Source organism: Pollachius pollachius (assembly GCF_949987615.1).
Source record: "Pollachius pollachius genome assembly, chromosome: 9".
NCBI classification, from domain to species: domain Eukaryota; kingdom Metazoa; phylum Chordata; class Actinopteri; order Gadiformes; family Gadidae; genus Pollachius; species Pollachius pollachius.
Window position 1 is genome coordinate 19,786,477 of NC_136942.1, and position 22,633 is coordinate 19,809,109.

Here is a 22,633-nt window from a genome sequence, read left to right on the forward strand (position 1 = left end):
ACCCCAGAGGCATTGTTCACAACGTGACAGACATAGGAGAGGCCACCGGACACACCTGATAATGCACCAGAGAGCTAGTGTGTAAACTGTTGATCTGTCAGTTGGCTGGCCGCAGAGCAGGCCCGACACACATAGCAGGATTCCACTTTAAGCCCCATTACCCAGACTTAGCAGCTGGCAGACTAGGCCCCGGGCAAACAATACTCACACCATTTTTTTTTTATCTTGTTCTAATTTTTATTGGTCTAATGTTATGAATAGTATGAATAGTGATATCTACTTAATGAAAGGGGCGGTGTTGAAAAGGTGCACTGTTTTCACCTACACGTAAACCAGGTGTTTACATTTGTACTGAGCCATGGCACTAGTGACACCATCCATGTTAATACCATTAATGAAGTTAGGACGTAGACCGCTGTATGTTCAGACCTCCCACTTTCCACGTCGTGGACGCCAGAGAAGAAAGCAGGCAGCAGATAGGGGGACATTTTGAGTCTCTGCCTGAAGAAGATATTTTTAGGGCAAGCCTCTCTTTCTTGCACCTGCCCTGGTCTATAAAACGGGACCAAGACACCCCGCAAGTGTCGGATGGCTGCCGATCAGATATACCCCCAAAATAATCTCTTCATCTCATCCTTAGTCGCCACACTCTAAAAGTCCAATGGTTCCTGGACCATCAGCACAAACAGCCATTAAGCAAATGTTTTTTTTTATATCAGCCTTATTTATTTTATGACCAAAAATGTCATAAGTTGTTTCGCTTGCCAATCAGCAGCAAGAGCTCAAAGCATATTGAGATAGTGAGTTAATTAGGTCTGTCTATTAGGACCTATTAATTGATATTTAGTTGGTTATTCCACTTCCGCTTTGTAATCTTATATCATGGCCGCTTGGATGGGCTGTGACATCATTGAAGCAGAAATAGGGTGAGGTAGGGTTACCATATTTATTATGGTGATTTCCTTTAACGTCCTTCATCTAGATTTGAAGTATTTTAGAAAAGGGAGAGTAGGACAGCAAATTGCACCAATATACTGTATATTATATTATTGCACCTTAAACAGGGGATTTTAAATTAGGATCATGTGAAAACCTTTATTTTTTAATACAGGTGTATCACAGTAGGAAACGTTTAAATACTAACCAAGTTATTTCTAATCTTAGAAATAACTTGGTTATCTCTGTAAAATGAAAAGCGATTAAAGCTTTCCTGCACTCACAATTTCGAGGTTTTCGTTTTGTCTTTGACAAGTGTATCTCAGACGTACAGTCTTGATGCAAACTATAACAATATTTGTATGGAGCTTTTACTTTGAAATAAGAAATGGTCCATGAACATGTATCTGCTAGCTCACTGCCCACACTGTGGTCTCTCCACCCATAAGACCACAGAGAACCATGTATGAATATGATTACTATAGCCGCCACCCAGTTCAATAAACTCCCCATACTACCTCTCCTGTTAGAAAATATATCAATATGACACAGCCTACGATATCTTGAATTCAACAATCACATGATCCATGCTCATTTCCTCCAATGATAAAAAAGAAACATGGTAGAACATGAATGTTTTTTAACTTCACTAAATCATTTGATTACGTCCCTGGATTGGTCGGTTTGGTCGGGAAGGCCCGCCCCCCCACCCCACCCCACCGTCAGTGTGTGTGTCGTGTCCGGCCCTCTGTCTGCTATTTTGGGTGGTGGGAGTTTGGGGGAGGTGGGAGATGGCGGGGGTCCCGACTTGGCCGCCCTGCTTGAGAACATGCCTGAGTGAGAGGGCCCTGGGGAGGCAGGGCGAGGAGGTCTGTCATGGCTCAGACGCCGCTGACCGAGACGCACTAATCTCTGCGCCTCAGCGGGGGACACCCATAATAATTATTAGGATAATAATACCGCTAATTATTATTGTTACCAGAGCTCCAGTCTGCTTCACAGTCAAAGCCGTGGCATAATGCGATGACACAACATGACACGATGCCCTAAAGATCACTCCTCACAGGCTTAGGGTTCGATACCCGACCACATAGCGTTAAATGATCCCCCTCGCTACTGCCTTGGGTTCCAAACCATGTCGGTTGGGAAGACTGAGAAGCACAGTGGTGGCAGACAACCATCTGAGGATTTCACATGGACATGGTTCAGATATATATAGAGAGAGATGGAGGGAGAGGGGAGAGGGGAGAGGGAGAAAGAGAGAGGGAAGGACGGGGAGAGGGAAGAACATAGAAAAAGAGGGAGGATAAGGGAGGGAGAGAGAGAGAGAGTGAGGCTGGGAGAGAGAGAGAGAGAGAGAGACAGACAGAGAGAGAGAGAGAGAGAGAGAGAGAGTCCCTTGGTTCTTGGTGACAGGACCTCTGGGGGTTTGGAAAGCTCCATTCAGGGGCATGTTCATTTTACACTGCAAAAAGGGAGAGAGAGAGGGCGAGCAGGAGGGAGAGGGTGTGCAGCAGAGTGCAGCCCCAGCTGTAATTTGATGCCATAATGTCATTAGGTTTCTTCAGTTATGTTGTCTTGGCTTGCGTACGATTCCCAACCACTCTCATTGGTGCCGTCAGAACACACACACACACACACACACACACACACACACACACACACACACACACACACACACACACACACACACACACAATAAACACACAAACACACAAGCCACACACACACACACACACACACGCACACACACACACACACACATGCACCAAGCCACACAGCTGAGGCACACATGCAATTACAGGAAATAAAATGATGATTACACTGAATACACAAAGTGATGATTAATAAACAATTTGGCAGGTGACGTTTATTAATCTTGTAGAGTTGCATGTCTAATGAATCTCTTGAATCATAACATAGAGTGTTTAATTAGGTCATCGCTAGCTTCAAATTGTGCTGGGTAGAGAATTGCATGTTGTATCAAACTATATTTACTATGTGGAATCATCGCGTAGAGAGAGAGAGAGAGAGAGAGAGAGAGAGAGAGAGAGAGGGGGGGGGGAGATAGAGCAGGAGAGGGAGAGAGAGAGAAAGAGAGAGAGAGAGAGAGAGAGAGAGAGAGAGAGAGAGATAGATAGAGAGAGGGATAGAGAGCGGGATGGTGAGAGAGGGAGGGAGAGAGAAAGAACAAGAGAGGGAGAAATAGAGAGATGCAAATAGGCTGAGAGAGAGCAAGCATCTGTAGAAAGAGGTAAGGAGATATTTGGATTGACAGCTCCCCCAGATGTTGCTGTGCACATTCAGAGAGCGAGAGAGAGAGAGCACGGCTGGTCACACACGAATGAGACATGTAATGCTCGGAGCGTGCTGTGTTTCGTATGCTTGGATGTATGCGACGGCTGTGGAGGCAGCAGTTGTGTTTGATTTAAGGGGAAAAGGCAAAACACAAAGCTGTGGGCAAAACGAGAGGCATACGAAGGCCTTCCTCTGGCTGCCAGAGCGGCTGTGGCTGCGCCGGACATAACGGAGGAATACTTGTGGCCGGGAGCTCCGGGCTCCTCCCAAACCATTTGTTTGTGTCTCCATGTACAGCCGGGGGAAAGCACAGAGGCAGGGAGCGAGAGAGAGAGGCAGCCATATCTGATGCTGGGCCTTCTGCTCGGACTCAGAAGAGAGGAGAGAGGGCTGGGGGTGCATTTCAGTGGAACTGTCACGACTCATTTGAACGTCACGCTGGTTGGTGCTAGACTCCCGCTCCCAGCGCACAACAACACAACCGTTTACTTAAGAATCCACCTGGCGTCAGTGGTGGATAATGAGCCCAGTGATTGAGCTCAGACCGTCCTTACGTCAAATGTTATTTCATGCTATTACTTTTAGCGGAAGTTTAACAGACAGATGCTTGTCACAAGTTGACGCTAGCATCACTTTCCATGTACGTCTTAGGTTGGGACAAGGGGCGAACTAACAGACCTAAGCAGGGGAGTGAAGTGGTCGTTTACTGGCAGCTCAAACCACTTCCCGCTCCTGATAAGAGATTCCCTAGAAGGGATTACTGCCCTTGGCAAATCAGAGGCTGCTGAGAGCTCACTCGGGATAAGAGGGGAATCTTTCATGTCGTTGACCTGGTGGTTCACTGTCCGGCGATGTTGTGATCCGAACACTACTTCCTCTGCAGTTCCTTTTGAATCCCACTTTCGGATGTTATATAAATAGTAAAATGTCTGTGTGTCCATCCAGTTAATACGGAGAATGCTTTATTTCTTCTCGACATCGCTCCAGGAGGGTGTAACCCCTGCTGCTTCCCCTGTGCAGAGGAGCAGACACTTGTGTGTACGTGTCCATATATGGGCTCTCGTTTGGTTGTGTTGGTGGTACGCAAGGCGGAAAGAGAGAGGAAAGAGATAGAGAGAGAGAGAGAGAGAGAGAGAGAGAGAGATAAATAGAAAAGAGAGGGAGGCAGAGAGAGAGAAGAGAGGGAGAGAGAGAGGAAGAGAGAAGAGAGAGAGGAGAGTTGTGAGGGAGAGGGAGAGAAAGGGGAGAGAGGGAGAGTGCGAGAGACAGGCAGAGAGAGAGGCAGAGAGAGGGGGGAGAGAGAGAGAGAGAAGGGTGGGTGATGTTGTAGTGGAGAGACGTACTTGATCCTTCTTTCCATTCCACAGCTCTTTAAAACCTCACGGTATGCAGTTAAAGAGCCGGTCCACCGATGCTCTGTGCTACCTATCCCTATCTGTCTGGTTCTGCTGGCACCGCAGCCGGTCGGACCACAAAGGAGGGGGTTCTGGTTGTGAAGCGGTATATCAGAGGCCGCTACATCAGACTTAAAGTCTGCTGAGGGAAAGCCCATATTCAATATTTTGGTCATGAGAACCCTTTGGTAATTGGCTCAATTTTGTCAATGGACGTTTGCATTCATAAAGACTCCAAAGCCAAATACAAATAATTGAAACCAACTGCCCCGAGAGTTTGAATTAGAACACAAGAGTCTGACTGTACTTTAGGAAGAATGAAGTTAAAACCCACAAATGACCGGCGGTTTGGCTGGAGCCAGGCTGTAATTTTGAGCCTGTGTGAGATCTACGATGATCAGGCATTCCAGTGTGGCTTTCTTCTGACCGACTGTTTGCGAGCTGCCTGCCGGTCTGCGTGTTCCGTCGACTCGGTCTCCGCTCGCTCGGCGGCCGTGAGGAATGCCAAGCCTGCCGCCCGTCCCGGCGTCGTTACCTGCATTCTCTGACTGAAGCGTAGCGCGGCGTACGCCCATGTTTCTTCAGACGCCATGACTCGTTCCCCCCCCCCCCCCCCTCTCCTGCGCACGCTCATTCCTCCTGAACCCCCCCCACCTCTTCTGCCAGCAGCACTCAGATAGTGAGCCTCAAGCTCTCATGGAAATGGCCGTCCCAGTGCACATCCATGATTACCATTGAGTTCTTGAGGAGACGCTGAACCAAGTGAGAACTGCAGTGAGTTCAGAGACATGATGTCAAATAGCAGGTTGATGGTTGGGGCAGTGTGTCTACCGGTGCACTGGCCTTTGGGTTGAAACGGAGGATTAACACCCTAATCATGGATCAAACACCCCAACCACTAGACTATCCAACATAGCTGTCTGAACACAGAGCTTTGGAAGGCCTCACCAGGTGCCCTCATATGATATGATGTCTGACGCCTTGTTGACCCAGTAGGAACAGGGTAATTAGTTTCTCTAGTTTACACACAATTACACACAATGAAAAAAAAAATAAAGGCAAGATAAGAAAGAGAATATTAAGCGTTCTTCCAGAGCTGCAGTTTCAATCAGCCTGAATGAACTCCAGGTGAAAGCTATGTATCAGGCCTGGCTGGGTTACTGGAGCAGAGGCGGATGGAAGGGGGAGGGGGGGGAAAAGAGGTGGTGGAGGTCACTGAGCAACTGGCGGTGGTTCAGTCTAAACTCACTCACAGCCCTGGCTAACAGGCCGCAGAGTACAGGGAGAATCTAGGGAGAATCCAGCCGAGCTGTTTGTTCAGCTTTAACACAGTGGTGGGGATCTTACAAAGGTGGAAGAGAGCGAGAGAGAGAGAGAGAGAGAGAGAGAGAGAGAGAAAATACCTCTCCAATGATATTTCCAGAGATGCGGCCTGTCATATAGCTATAGTGTTCGGCAAACCTTCCTTATTAAGACTGAGAGAAGAGCAGTGTTTCATTTCACTGTACACTCCTGTGTCCTGGGAGCCTGGGTGCATTTCCTACCTACAGCCTAACGAGAGCCCCCTAGCTCCCACCTCACTTCCCTCTCCAACACTTTCACGGAGGAACAAACACCAGCGAAACCGTTGGAGACCCCGAAGAAGAAATGTGGGCGTTGTGTCTCCCACCGCGTTCATTTAATAGGTTCACCTTCTGTCACTGGTGGAGTCGTCCAAAATTAGCCCGCAAACCTTAAGTCTCAGCTCCAACCCAATATAGCCCCCCTTGCCTTGCTACTGCTGACTAAGACCATACCTCCCTTACACCATGGCCCAGGAAGTTGCCCTCCTCTGAGCGACAGACATTCAATCCTTACAGCTCGCATACAGAGGGTCGTAAGCTAACCGCCGCTAACACGCGGCCGCAGCGAGGAGCTAATGGCAGACCACCTTACCCTCATGTATATCTGATGAAAAGGGCTGAATAACGAGGGCCCTTACATAATGGCTGGAATGTAGGCCATTTCCTGAAAGCGGACACTTTATACAATATTGTTTTTTTTAAATGTGGCCAGGCAGCCATGAGATTCAGACAGATTCAAATTTCCCACACATCCTCCAAAACCACAGACAGGTTCTTGAAGATGTGTGGGCCTACCTACTAGACGATAATTATCCTTTTAGAAAGCACTTCTCTCCCTGCATAATATCCAATTATATAATGAACCAAATAGTGGTTCTGCCCCCCAGGACTTATGCCGGTTCAGCTACTAATCATGTTGATATTTAGTCATTCATTTATTTGTTTGTCTAATTATTATTTTGTATTGACTTGTTTGTTGTCTGCTTTTTAATATTAAATGGGGAAAAATATATACTATTCTTCGACGAAGAAACTCTTCCATGGAGTAAAGGTAAGACAAGTCTATAAAACTGCTCAAACCATATCGATTAACCTTATAGGAGAGGGTATTATGGAGCCTCAGGGCACGCCTCTTAACTGGAGAAGACACACGGTGGGCCTACAGCCTGAGATGGCCAGCAGGCTGAGGGGAGAACCGCTGTTGGCCTAAAATAGTCATGTATTCTCAGGGGCCAGTGCGTTAAAAGGCTCCCTCTCTGATCCATCCTGCTCCTGTCCTCCATGTTTACGTTACGGAGCACTGCTGGCTCTTAGAACGCGTTTATCTTCTGGTGCCTCGGAGAATCCAGCTGCCTTCTGGAATGTCGGCCACAGAGCGATAGGTGGTTAACACACAGATCTCACTGGCTTAGGCAGGGCTCACAGGTCATGATTGTGTATGAAATGCAAAAACAAAAAAAAGTTTCAAATAATTCCAAATAGTATCCCAAATCAGTTTTCCCAATGGTATAACATAACAATAATGACAGTAATGCAAATGAATGGATTGGATTGAGAATATAACAGCTATACGTCTTATGTGACATGGTCAGAATAAGTTGTGCTTCAGTTTTACCTCAACAGAATGGAGCCAATTACCCTAATTTGGAGCTGCTTCTCTCTGAGCAGCGACAGTCTCCACAGGACACCAGACAGACAGACAAGACTATCTGAACACAATTGCCAATGTAGACTCCATTTCAACACATGTATCACACGCCAGAAGAAAAGCATGAGGAAAACATTAGGGTTTCAACAACCACACAGGAACATATCTCAGGGCATTCTGACTTTGAGGATTTTATCCAAATTATAATAACACCAGGCTTTCAGATTTTAGGTATGGCATCCAGGCAAGAGACACAACCTTAAGCTTAACACATATACAGGCACTTACATTAATATGCACACACATATACATACAACAGTGGAGTTTTGGTGTGAAGGAATGCGAGAGAAGTACTTATATATAGACCACTGCTGTTTAGTCTGGTCAAAGAGCTGTAAAAGCAGCTCCCAGGAAAGATCAATAGAGAAACAGATGTATCCCCGTTTCACCATGTTGTATTCATAACAGCATAACAACACACATCCACTTTCTAACCCAAACCCAAACTGTCGTAAGCACAACCACAAACTCCAATACTTCTACTGTACACGCACACAAACACACTCCCACACACACACACACACACACACACACACACACACACACACACACACACACACACTCACACACACACACACACACACACACACACACACACACACACACACACACACACACACACACACAGAAGATTTCCAATTAAGAGTCAAAACCTCAAGTTTTAGATTCAATTAAATCAATTATAATATACCTTTTATGAAGGCTTTGTAACGGCTTACAAAATGGATGAAGCTGATCATAGTCAAACAGAACCAGGCTGGATGCTGTGAGGTCGCTGAGCATTGCTTATGAACTGAAGCCCAGAACAAAGCAGGGAGATGGAATACGTGCCAGGCCTTGTGGATTAAGGCAGAGAGTGTGGCAAGGCAGAGTCCTGAAGTCCTGCAGCACAAATTCTGGTCCTAACCAACACAACTCATTTGCACGCCAGTGCTGGGCTGAGCAACCACGGGTCACTGCTCGCCACATGGAACAAAGCATTGGAAAGGAGACTCATTGGTCTGTTATTGATGACATGTGTGGCCACGCGTGAGACTTGGCATCAAAAAGGTGCGTTGACAACTTTCATCTGGTGAGACAAATGAATTAGAAAATAAAACTTGCACTTCAAACATATCGACTTCAAGTCTACAAGGCTAAAGGTTAGAGTATAAGTGGTGAGATTGATCAATGAATAAAAGTCATCCAAAACAACATATGGGCTAATGCTGGCATAGGGGTATGAATGAACCCACTGGCGCCACATCTTATTCTGGATGAGCGAGACCCAAAATGCATTGCCACGGTGGTAGGCCCTGATTGCAGCTATGTTACACTGTTCCACTAACTAGCCTCCAAACACAGAGCTAATTATCAGATAGTGGTTGTGCAGGACCAGGGACCACTTAACAATTTCAACCTAGTGAGGGATTTCGAAAGAACAAAAACACGTGCCAAATGAATCCCCCAGAATGTCCTCTTGTTGTCCCAGTCTGTGAGAGGGGAAAAGGAGAGAAAGTGATTAAAGAAATAAATAAACAACAGGGAAACACCACAGTGAGAGACAGAGAGAGAGAGAGAGAGAGAGAGAGAAAGAGAGAGAGAGAGAAAGAGAGAGAGAGCAGTAAGGAGAAACAGAGAGATATAGTGGTAAGTGGAAGGACACTCCTTGTTAAATGCATGGCCTGAATTCCCTTCTCCACTGTGTGGCCTGGCTTTGCATGAGACTCAAACACTCTCAGCAAACCAAATATGGTGTTCATTAGGAAAGCTATTGTACTCAGCACCTCTGACCATCTAGCATCAACTCAGGCCTTAAAAGTTCCCAGCACGGTGATGTATTTGGAACAGCGATAACTAGTTTTAGATAAAGTGGGTAACTCGTGGGCCAAAGAACAATCAAGCCACAAATATGGCTTTATCGTCAGGCCAAATGGGTTTTATCAGCAATAATGATGCATTTGTACTCCAAGCTTTTTTATACTTATAGAATACCGGTACTCCAGATATTCCGAATTAAATCTGTTTGTATTGTGTGTATCCGTGAAACCAGCACAACATAAGGTCTCATTGCGTAAAAATATTTCTGATTTCCAAAACGGATGGAAAAAAGTATATGACACGCTGACCATATTTGGTGTGGCTTGGTCTGCCAAGGATTCCACCACAGCATAGTTCTCCAAAGGCCAGGGCGATCCCTCTCACTGAACCGTGTAGGAAACACTGACACCTACTGGAGAGACTCTGCAGTAGCAGCTCCGACTTCTTCCTGTGGCAAATGTTCAGAGCTTAGAGCGAAACAAATAAGATAAATAAACGAGGAACGAAACATCGAATGTCTGTGTATTTATTTTCAAACTATGACATTGTGAAATCAAGGTAAATACAACAAAAAAAACGAAAAAACAAACAAACGGTGGCGTGATTGTTTTACACTTTTTTAATTTTTGGTGAATACAAAAAATACCTTTGGGACCAGATAAATAAACATATTGCATGAAATAATATAACTATTATCGAAGAAAGCACAACACCTATTCAGAAGAGTACTACTAACTTTTGCTAATCCAGTTAATATTTGGACAAATAGTTTAGACAATATATTTTTGTGATAATTCATACATTTATATTAATACAAACTTTAAAGTGGTTTTAAGGACAAAAACAAAAAAGTTGATTGGGCTCTGCCCTTGGATGAGGGACCAGGTTTCCTAGCCACCTCCAAGGCAGAACAATTTGTTGATATAAGTCGTAGCCTCATGCTGACGGAATGCAATGTAGTGTTAGTCCTGTTAGTTCAAACCCCAGCGCCCGGGCTGCCCCTGACCACGGCCACCGCGGAGACGGCGGCCTCATCAGACCATCGGGCAAGGCATTGAAGTCGGATGTTTAAAAGACTATAGGGGATGGTAACATCAGAGCCCGACTTGAGTGAGGAGGGGGGAATACATTGGCGTTGATGGTTCTGATCCGGGGGAGAAGACCACCCCCCTATCCCACCGCATGCCCCATGCTGCAGACTCATGTAAGGCACTAGTACAAAATGTGGAGCAGACGCAGAAGAGGACAGAGAGAGATACAGAATAGATTATACTTAGGATATAGAACACAGAAACACAGTCGGCCCAGGGCCCCTCCGCCCGGCCCGAGCGGTCAGTTCCCTGCTCTCCTCCTCGTGTGTGGGGGACGCGGCCTGCAAGGACGCTCCCGGCAGACTCACAGACGCCTTCCTCAGTGCATAAGTGTCATGGTGGCCGTCTCCGTGCGCTGCTGCGCTCGTCTAAAAGGACACAGCTCGATCATTATTCAGGGGGGCCCTTCGGCGGGTTCGGTATTGCTGTAGACGGTCTGGACGCGGACGAGCGTCTGGAGCAGGACAGAGCCAGTGAGGGAATGTGTGGAGAGTATTTAGTGCCCGGGCCCGGCCTCAAATCATACCTGGCTCCTGTCGACAGGGCTGGAAGTAAAACATTAGGACAAGCTAGGACAAACACGGTGCGGTATGTAAACAGATTCTCTCGGAACACGCATGAGGGGCCGACGGCCAAGGTGGGGGAGGGGTTCAAGTTCATAAGCAGCATGACAAATACTTTTTCTTTTTTTTGTTATCTAAAGCAACATAGTGTGACCTGTTCACTTTTTAAGCACCAGCATTTTCTTCAGACAGATGTGAGAAATAAAAATATATATTATTATTATTATTGAGAGTTGAGTCTCGCTCGACAAACAGCGTCCCTAGAGATGACCATCCCGCTGTTCATATTTTTTCGTTTTCCACCACGTCGGACCAGAGCCACACCGCCAGCGAGGTGAGCAGAAGCGCTCAGAACCATTCTCATCAACTCCTCCTTCACATTAAGAGCGCGGAGACCCGAGTTCATCTTCATGTTAGTAAAGTACAAGTGCCGTTCCAGTCCTGCTACTCTATTGGTCGGTAGCTGAAATGATATGTATATAGGAGGACCGTCGCTGGTCGATGCGAGCGGATGGTAACACGAGGCGACGGGGTCCCGCCGTTTGATGGGCCGTGGAGATGGCTGCCTGTGGAGGGCGGGGCTGAACCCATGGCCCCCGTATCACCGCCCCGAGGGGAGACGCAGAGCAGAACCCTCTCCTCCCCGGTCCCGTTCCCCCTGCATCCCCCAGGGAGGTCCAGGATTGCTTTAGACTCTCTTCGCTCAGGAACAAGCGGCGAGTGGTACGATATATATATATTTTTTGGATCCATCGTCTTAACTTTTCTTATAGTAAGTACACAAACAACCAGGATTTTTTTTTGTTGTTTTGTTTGAAAGCCAACTCCCATTCAGTCACGGGTACACACACACGCACACACACACACACACACACGCACACACACATACATAATATAGAGCACAGGCACTTTTACACCTTTTCAAACAGGCCTGTTTCAAGTCCTATATATTCCTTAATTATAATTATTTGGGAGTGGAGACCGACTTGGCGCTGGCCAGCGTTACTCCATGCTCCCGACGAGTTCCATCTTCCAGGCTGTGGGCTGGGCCCTGGGCAGCCAATCAGCTGTGGTCCTCCCTCAGCTCGCTGGGCAGGAACTTGTACTGCTGCTGTCTGATCTGGGCCAGCTTCTTGCGCGCCTCGTCCAGCTCCCGCTCCTTCCTCAGCATCTCCTCCTGGGCGGCGATGATCTGCAGGGCCACAGAGGGAGGGTTCACACGTGCACGTGGTACGAGGACCATCGGAAGGTCAATGACCACTGACAGAGGACCAAGGACCACGCTCTTTAAGATGTAGCGGTGTTAGAACACCTCCACACTTTATCCCTAAATACTGTGGATAGAACTACGTGGTTCAATTTCTATTTGTTTTGTTTTATTGTATCCTATTATTTTTTCTTCATTTTGTGTTATTTCTATTTTGGTTGGGGGCTATGTATAAAGGAGATGCTTCTCCTCGCTATTTACTTTCCAGTGGGGCTTGCTGAATTCAAACTCACAATGCGGTTGTGAAGCTGGGAACTTTGTTTTTTTCGAAATCAAGAAATCAAATATTTGTGGTTGTTTTCTATGCGATTGTCACTCCTCAATGTAGCACGTTACATAAGACACTTATTTATCATGGTCAGTAATGTATAACAATATTACACTGTAACGTTACATTGATATTTGTTATCTCTTTATACTGCAGTCGTGTAACATTCGACTGACATTCAAACTTCTGGGATTGATAAAGCACCATATATTTTAACAGGTAAATTATGGTAAATAATGAGGGTTTGCATAATGTAATGGAAACCTCTGGTAGGCAGGTCTCTGACATTTGACTGGTGATAACATAATTAAACATACAGGGAGGGAGCAGAATAAAGGACCCAATTACAACACTGAGATGTTGAACATTCACCCAGGAGTTCTACAGAGAGCAGGAATATAAATAGAGAATCTCTGGAGTCTAAAGGAATGAGCCGTCTGTGTGTGTGTGTGTGTGTGTGTGTGTGTGTCTCTGTCTGTCTGTCTGTCTGTCTGTCTGTGTGTATACGTGTAAGTGCGTGTGCATATGTGGATGTGTGCGTATGTATGTGTGCGTGTGTACGTGTATCTATATGTGCGTGTGTGTGTGTGTGTGTGTGTGTGTGCTTGTGTGTGTGTGCGCGTGTGTGTGTGCTAATGTGTGTGTGTGTGCTTGTGTGTGTGCGTTGGGTTGGTATTTAAACTGGGTTGGTATTTATATTAATGTCTAGATTCTGGCATATTGTATCTTGGTGCATTGTTATGACTGGCCTACTTTACAGTCTGCAGGACTGGGGAGGCTTAAGAGCAATGCTGCTGAAAGGGGTTCCCAGATGAGATTATATTTCCCTGTGCATACATATCCTCACATCCACAGCCGTGCATGCACATGGCGCATGCATGCAACTGGGGGCAAAAATAAAAGATCTAGAAGATCTCATGTTTATTCAGCTGGGAAGGAAAACCCGCAGCCTGCAAATACCACAGGTCTACAGTCCCCCCCCCTACCAAAGTCAAACAGTCATTTTATTATTATTTATAATTCTGTGTGGGATCCAGCAGCCACCAACGTCAGGGTTGAGAACAGTAATGAGAACGTACCAAAACGATAATCCACCCCCTCCCCCGAGTCATTCAGTCCAAGCTGTAGTCTCACCTGGGCGATGCCACCGACAAACCGGGTCTTCACCACCACGTTGGCGTCGTCCGCCTTGTCGAAGGCCGCTTTCTGGGCCGCTTTCACCAGGTTGTCAGACGCTCGCTTCACAGCGTTGCCTGCACCCTGCGGCACCACGAGAGAGAGAGAACAGTCAGCCGTGTCTTATACAGCACCATGAGAGAAAGAGAAAGAGAAAGAGAGAGAGAAAGAGAGAGAGAGAGAGAGAGAGAGAGTAGGATGGCTCAAGTCGGAATACTCATCTATCTCTGATATAGCACCACGACAGAAAGATAAAGAACACTAAGCTATTGTCTTTAAAGCACCATGACAGAGAGTTAAAGAGCTCAGCTATCTCTGTTAGTCCCAAAGACCCTGGCCAATCTGTGAGAGTAAAGCAGGGAAGGATACTTAAAAATAAGTTCATTTTATTTCTGCTGGTCAAGACAGAAGAAGTCCTTTGCATTCATACTAAATGAGGCTTAATTTCGCTCATTAGTTCAGACCAGTTGGGTCTCCATGGAGATGGGGAATCAGATCAAACCAACCCCGGCCTTGCTATTCTGACTAATCAATAGTGCCAATAAAAAAAGTTGGACGAGGTACAGGTTTGTTCGTTTCCTCCACCATTCCCTCATTTTGTTCTTACGCCCTCGCCACATTTTATCGCACTGAATCATCCCTACCCTGATACAGTCTACACTATCCTCAGACTCAAATTCACAGTCACTCACGCTTTAAAAAAACACACATTTTTACCTTATTTGAAATGCTGTGTCGTTTAATTTCATACTAATACTAACCCTGATACCAACACCAGTACAAACACTTAACACTTCCATTCATCAAACTAGCACAAGAGGGAGCAGCTTCCACGCAAAACAACAAACATCCTGCGACTATGCCCTCGACTCATGTCTCTTAGCCATCCGAAACCAAAACGCCTCTCTCCTCCTTATGAGGTACGCTCCCCCTCCTACCCAGGTGGATGGGTTGGTGGATGAGTGGGTGCATCCCGGGGCATACCTGCAGTCTCCTCATGGCCTCTGAGTCCTGGTCGGCCCGCACCTTGCAGGCCACCAGCAGCTGGGCGGTGGACGCCGCCACCTGCTTGGCCGAGGAGATGAGCTTCTCCTCGCTGGCGTGGCCCTGCACCGAGGCGTTGGCCGCCTCGCAAAGGTTGCTGGTGGCCGCCGCCACCATGCGGGCCTGCGGGCCGAGGGGGAGGGTTAGAGCGTGAGCAGGGCGTGGCTACACGGAATGGGGCTCAGAGTTAATGGGAGTACTGGGCTCGTAGTGACTCACGGCAGAGATGAGGCCCTGCGACCACTGGCCGTCGTCCACTGCGTTGGCCAGGTTGGAGCCGACCTGGAGGGAGGAGCAAAGACGTCAGGTGGAGGTGGTGTAGGGGAGAGTGGTGAGGGTGGGGAAGACACAGGGCGGGGGAGAGCTCAAGGGAGCGAGATTTCAAAACTAAACAACCCCAGAAAACGTTTGCTCTTTCCCTGCCTGCTTTTTCTGCCGTATTGAGAAGTGTTGCATTACACCGCTGATTTAACGGTAAGATGAATTCCCAGAACCAAGAGATGCCCAGAAATGGTCAAAAAACTAAATTGGCTCGTACACGCATTTCACTCACTAACAGCTGACAGACGGCTAGGCCATTTCTAACAAATGACACTAAATTAACAGCTTTTAAATCGTTTTAATAACAATAAATACACCTTTAATAACAATAAATAATATAAGCTAGTCTTAGTTTTTCCGAGGGATCCATTGGTGGAATATGAGGGATAATACTCAGACTATGGGAACCTGGAAACAAGCAGAACTGTTGCATCATGTCCCAGACCGCAGGGCAGCGACACAGCAAGGAACAACACAGACGTTGCGTACGCAGTGCAGTGGTTCTGGCTGTGATATCATCAGCGTCCCAGCTCCTCACGGTACCGTGAGCGTACAGGAGTGTGTGAACGTGTGTGTGAGGAAACCGTGGGCTGACCTTTCCCTGCGCCACCAGTTCCCTCTGAGCTGCCGACGCAGACTTGACCAGGGCACTGGTCGCCGCAGCGATGGACTTGGCCGCCTCCACGATCTGCTCCTCGAAGTCCAGGCTTTCGTCCGCCTGCTGGGAACAGAAGATGAACACACCCGGTGAGACTCAGACTCAACACACACCCCCGCTGAGACTCAGACTCAACACACACCCCCCGCTGAGACTCAGACTCAACACACACCCCCCGGTGAGACTCAGACTCAACACACACCCCCCGCTGAGACTCAGACTCAACACACCCCCCACCCAGTGAGACTCAGACTCAACACACACCCCCCGCTGAGACTCAGACTCAACACACACCCCCGGTGAGACTCAGACTCAACACACACCCCCCGCTGAGACTCAGACTCAACACACACCCCCGGTGAGACTCAGACTCAACACACACCCCCGGTGAGACTCGGAATCCTGGTGCCACGTGGGCCATCCAACGTAGTTGAGAAATATAGCTATGTTTGTATATGTATGTATCATTATATATGTACATATATAAAAAATGCATACATATAATATAAAAAATGCCTTAAAACAATTATTTGCCCTTGACACAATGTCCTCCTCTGCCTTACGAAAAACGTACCGCACCAAACTGAAGAACATGAACACAAAACCGAAGCGTGGATTTTGTGAAACGTTCCAGCCCTAATATATATATAAATATATATTGTATATATATGTATATATTTATATATATGGTGCCTCAGTCAGTAACAGGTTCATAGCACAGATCACGAGTGAAACACACAAGGCCACAGCGTCTTGGAGACAGGGCGGGACACTGTAGGAATATGTTTGATATATAGTTGGACTGAATAACAACCTAATATATCAAACATATCAGACAGAGCCCTGCAGCGAAGGCTTCCAGGCCTCCACGGCTCAGAGAGAGGGGGACGGGGGGCACAGGGGGAGGCATGCTGGGTCAGAGGAGGAGATGATCGCCCCCTGCTGGACAGGAGGGGAGCGGGCCAAACAGGAAGCACAGCGGGGGAGAGGCCACAGTGGGAGGTGGAGGAGGAACACATGAGGGGGAGGGAGGGGAGCAGGGGGAGAAGATGGGGATTAGTCTTGAGGTCTCACAGATAGAAGTGTTAGGCATAGAGTCAGACTGATGATTAGTTACATGTTCCAGAATCATGCATGAACTGCATCAAGTATATTTGATCAATCACCGTTGAGGTGATCAAGAAGGTCTTTTAGCCTCCCTGAAGAACCTGATGTTTAGTATTGGCCTTTGAGGTGAAACATGCACCTGTTTATTTTGCTACCACTCTTACCCCAGCTGGTTAATAATAAAGTTCAGCTATTTAAACGTCAGCATGTTGATGATATAAATCCAATATGGAGAATCCTCATCTTGACAGGTAATTATGGTACATTTCTGTGCTGTAACTCACTTTTGAGAAACCTTTGAACAAAAAATCACCTCTCAACAAAACAACTACACATGTGTAAAGGAGGTCATCAACAACAAAAATCATCTCAGCAAGACAAACTTCCCCGCGGTCGACAGGCCTGTTAACCTACAACGGCCTTTCAACCATCAGCTATTTCACAAATAGTCACACTTTTGAACAGGTGACAGGGGGCATATTTGGGTGGCCCCGGGGAGCCGTCCCCGGCGGCGTGTAGCGCTGTGACGCCCCTGGACGGCAGCTAAAATAAGAGGGAAAACGCTGGTCAGCTCTGGGCCTCAGCAGGAACACCCGCGGCCGTTCCTGCTAAGCTGCTGACTCACATCCATACTCACATCGCTGCGGTGAATCACCCCTGATACAGTGTACACCGTCCTCAGAGTCACATACACATACACATGCGATTTGGAGAAACACACATTTCTACCTTATTTGAAAAGCTGTGTCATTTGATTTCGTACTAATAATACCCCAATACTAGTTTCATGCTACTGCTAACCCTAACATACATTTCATGCTAATACTAACCCTAACACTAAGTTTATGGTCATACTAACCCTAACACTAGCCTGGTCCTACCAGACTCTCGTACTTCATTTCATTTGCACAGAGAGTCTGGACCTACTCAATTGACAAACATTAACTCACTTGAAGGCTGGTGTCTGTTGAAGTTTAAAACTATTGGATTTGCCCAGTGCCACTCTGGATCTGCCATAACCAAACGCTAACGTTTGGCCGGGAATCACGTTGCGCGCAGGCTGTAAACAAACCAATCACAGTGCGTGAAGACCAGAGCTGACTTTGACGTCATTGTTCTCAGCCACTCCCTCTTTTCGCTGATTGGATGCACAAAATTTGGACAGAGAAAACCCACTAACATACCGCAGACCCAGACGTAGTACTGAAGAGAAATTAAAATAGAGCGGAAGTACTTAGGCGGGCGGAGCCAGGCTACCCCAACACTAACACTAGTACAAACACTACATACTCATAAGCTTCCATTCAACATATGAACATAGCAGTGGAGGGAGTAGCTTCCATGCTACGTGCTAAACTCATGTCTCTGAGGCGTCTGAATCCAGCACAAACACAGCCAGATTGAATGGGGGGTGTGAGGAGAGGGGGACAGAGGGACTCTAGTGGCAGACAGGGAGTAACAAGGTGGGGTCTTTCTATTTGGTCCTCGGAGATAGGCCAACAGGTAAACGTCCTACACGCTAAAACAAAGACACACACAACGCATGCGGTCGTATTTCAATTTCATTTCCACACCACTGTAGTTTGTTATGGTTTAATGTGAGGGTTCGTTTAGTTCAGGATTGCACAATGTTCTATTTTACAAGCGCGCCGCTCTGTTCAATGACAGTGCTGACCGCCCCTTGCGAAAGAGGGCAACACCATCTCCAGTGCTCATTGTGTCCTCGTTCCAACGTGTATGTAATTGTGTTCACGGACTGACGCAAATGGAATATTGTGGAAAGAGCCCCGCGGCTCAGGTGATAATACCGACGTAAACGGCGAGGTAACACAACCACTAAGAGTCATTTAATGTTGCAGATCTCCCTTCAAGGATTTCTCCTTATGCCTCACGTTCTTTCCCGTAGCTTCAGCCTCTGCCGGCTCCATGCCACCGGCTAACACCGGCAACACCCAACGTCCGGAGGCCTGTGTGTGGTTCAGACCTGTGTGGGGTGTGCGTCGGGGTATGGGCGCCTAGGGTTAGGGTTAGGGTGACGGTACCTTGGGCTTGGCCCGTGGCTTGAGCTGCTCCAGCTTCTTGGCAGCCGCCTCGATGGACGCCGCAGCGCCAAGCAGCTCCGTCTCGGCGATGACGGTGGGGTCCTCGGGGTCCACCCACTCGGAGCCTGTAAGGGAGGGCTGGTGAGTCTGCGATCCGCGGGGCCACTCGTTCAGATCACTTGATGCGCTCACATGTCTTCAACGCACTGCAACCTTGTTACAGTCATCTTGTTAACCTTCAACCTGGTTTGCATGGCACAAGGTTACATGTCTCTCCCATGTCTCTCACGTGCCCTCAATGGCACTGTAACAGTGCATTGAAGGCACGTGAGACACAAGTTGCAGTGCATTGAAGACATGTGAGAGACAAGTTCCTGTGCATTGAAGACACGTGTAACACAAGTTACAGTGCATTGAAGACACGTGTGAGACACAATTTACAGTGCATTGAAGTGCATTGAAGACATGTGAGACACAAGTTCCAGTGCATTGAGGACATGTGAGAGAGACGACTTGCGAATACAAGAGATTCAACGAGTGCAGGTTTAAAGCAGTCAGAAAGGTCCAAGTCAGGTCCGACATGCAGCACAGGGGTCCAGCGAGGTAGATCAAATCAGTTCAAATGAGTGAAATCACTGAGCAGTCTGATGGTGGAGGTGGGGACATAACAATGACGTGCCACTTCACAACAACACCTCACAGCAAAAACAGCAACCACTACAACCACAACAACACAAAACCAGTCCTATCTACCTTGACCCTGATCTGGATCCAGGCCGATGAGGAAAATGGTGGGCGGAGGGACGGGAGGGAGAAAACAAGACTGAACCATGCCCGAAAACAAATCTGCTTCGTCACTGAAAACGTCACTGTTGAGGCGATGGTGCTCATGGAGCCAAGAAAACCGCTTCGGTGGTCGAAGTTTTGACACCCGATTTATTCAAACGGAGCCTCTTTGGTCTCAGGCCTCGAAGTTAACCAAAGCTTGCTAAAAATAATTTGGTGTACATCGCACGTTTGATGGCTCTCCGTCATTTTATCGATTTCTAAAGTGGCCGTAAAATAAATTGAGCTGTTTTTGGAACAGCTTGGGGTCGCAGATGGAAAGATGTTTTCATGGATTCAGTGGAGCCCAGGGGAAATCTGCTCTCCCTGCACCAGAACCCCCCTCCATACCCCCCCCCCCCCCCCCCCCACCCCCTAGAGTCTCTGAGAAAGATGATCTGGCACGGAGGGGAAAAAACACACCATATCCTACTTACCTCCATCTGAGGCCATAGCGAGGGAGAGAGGGAGAGAGAGCGGGAGACAGAAAGAGAGAGAGAGCACAAGGGACATTAAAGGGGTGAGGTGGATAGCCCCGGTGGGTCCCTGGCTATACGGTGAAATCTAATCTTCCTCCCAAACACAATCCATTACGGCTGTCAGGGATATCGCTTCCAGAGGCAACAGCGCCCGCGTCGGCCAGTCATAACCGGCCGGCAACGCTCAATTTGGAGCCATTTCCACTGCAACTGCCCTACAGCACATTCTGGTGAGGTGATTTCCATAAACCCTCCTTGATTAGGGAGTGTGTGCATCAGCCTGACACACGAACAGCACGAATGTTACGCGTTCCCCAACAGAAAGGGCTGAGATGAGCTTTTAGCAGTTGAGATGTGTTTCTGTTAAGTACGAGGTACAAAGTACTAAGTACCAGGGAATAAAGGGGGCAAGAAGTGTGGGAGCAGTGTGCTCAAGAGTGTATGTGTGTGTCTACATGCATGTGTTTCTGAGGGTGTTTCTGCATGTGTGTTTGTGTTTGTGTGTCTGGTGTGTATGTGTGTGTGCCTGTTTGTGTGTACGTGTGTGGCCCTACCCTTCATTGCCTCCGCTGTCTGGATGAGCTCCGTCACACACGATGCCACCCGCTTGGAGTGCACCACCAGCTGCTGCTTCTGCTCTCCAGTCGGCCGCTGGAGAACCTGAACACACACACAGACAAACACACTCTTTAATAGAACACATTGTCACTGGAAAATAATCCCTCATTACATTACACATACACAAACCCACCCACAGGTGATTCACAGCACTATAATGACAGATGATGAGAATCAAATACAGATCCAACTTATATTTAAAAGAATGTCCACACAAATGTTTGAATACACACACTTTTCCGGTAACGCGCATGCACACACACACACACACACACATGCGTGTATGTAGACACTCTCTCTTACACACACACATGTACACACACACATGTACACACACACACACACACACACATGCGTGTATGTAGACACTCTCTCTTACACACACACACACACACACACACACACACACACACACACACACACACATGCGTGTATGTAGACACTCTCTCTTACACACACACACACACACACTCCTCCTCCTATTGTCTATGCATGGTGTGCTGCAGTGTCCTCACCTGCAGCACCTGCTCCAGCAGGTCGATGTACCCCAGGGTACACTCGGAGCCGTACTGCAGGGCCTGGTGCCTCACCTCCTCGCTCACCTCGCTGTGGCACGCCGCCTGCTGCAGGGACCACAAGACGCGGGCTGCTCAGTATGTGTCGCGCGACCCCGGAGAGGAACAGAAGCGCTGGCTTCAGACCGAGCAGAGCCCACCACGCAGCAGGGCTTTGGATGAGCGGTGGACACAATATCCATACACCGATATATCCTCGCCCTTATTCGTGACACACGAGAATCGATACACTGGCGCCAAATATCGATATATACATATATATTATTCATTTCATTATATATATTTTTTTAATTATTCGAATATTTGGCGCTTTATATTAAGGTCCTTGTAATAAGCCTTTGTTAATAGGCAATAAGACACTTATTAAATGCTTATTAACATTAATTGGTGTTTATAAGACTATCTATAAGTGATAATAATAACATATTAAACATGTTTATTGTGAGATTATGCGACTTTCATAAGCACTTAAGAAACTATTTATCGATTGCTTAATAACATTAACATAATAGTCTTATGAGTTTCTTATAGTTGTAAATAAAAGCATTACCAACCCATTTATTGAGTCTTACTAATTTACCTATTATGTCATTGTTAAACCTTTACTGAGCAATTGTTATGCTTATTAAGTTTCATAAATCCTTTATTAAACTGCTAATTATGCATTTTGCAGGTACGGGATCTAAAGCGGGAACCATAGTCTAATTAACACAAATGAATGTTAATAAGCATATAATAAGGTCTTAGTAGATATTAACAAAGGCTCATTACAAGGACCTTAATATAAAATGTTACTTAATATTTTTTTTAAAGTTTTTCTTTTGCATTTTTGTGTTAGACAGGAAGGTATGGGAGAGGGGTGGTAAGAACCGAGCCTTAGTAGTACGCACAATACCAGGTGAACCATCGGGGTGGCCCAAATATCGATATCTAATAAAATAAGGCGCACTGAACAGATTTCCTCTCTCCCAGGGTCACTGCTTCATGGCTCCTTGAGGTGGCACTCAACACATAACGAGGGAAACTTGAACGGAAGTTAACGAGCCAAAGACAAGCAACGGAAAAACTCAGTTTGGACCATGACTAAAGACAAAATAAATCTAGCTCCTTGTCTCTTCAC

At 47.0% G+C, this 22,633-nt stretch overlaps 1 protein-coding gene across 1 annotated transcript in view; it reads right to left on the reverse strand.

Moving 5' to 3' along the window:
- Window positions 1-12,196: 12,196 nt before the first annotated feature.
- The window catches only part of tln2b (talin 2b), a gene marked incomplete at both ends in the record, with an annotated part of 58,992 nt that continues 48,555 nt past the window's right edge, over window positions 12,197-22,633 (reverse strand). Inside the window, 8 exons of the mRNA XM_079743442.1 lie at window positions 12,197-12,325; window positions 13,803-13,928; window positions 14,829-15,011; window positions 15,108-15,170; window positions 15,805-15,930; window positions 19,017-19,141; window positions 20,875-20,980; window positions 21,454-21,561. Of these exons, the coding sequence (XP_079599568.1) occupies window positions 12,197-12,325; window positions 13,803-13,928; window positions 14,829-15,011; window positions 15,108-15,170; window positions 15,805-15,930; window positions 19,017-19,141; window positions 20,875-20,980; window positions 21,454-21,561 (966 nt within the window). The remainder of the gene's footprint in view (window positions 12,326-13,802; window positions 13,929-14,828; window positions 15,012-15,107; window positions 15,171-15,804; window positions 15,931-19,016; window positions 19,142-20,874; window positions 20,981-21,453; window positions 21,562-22,633) is intronic.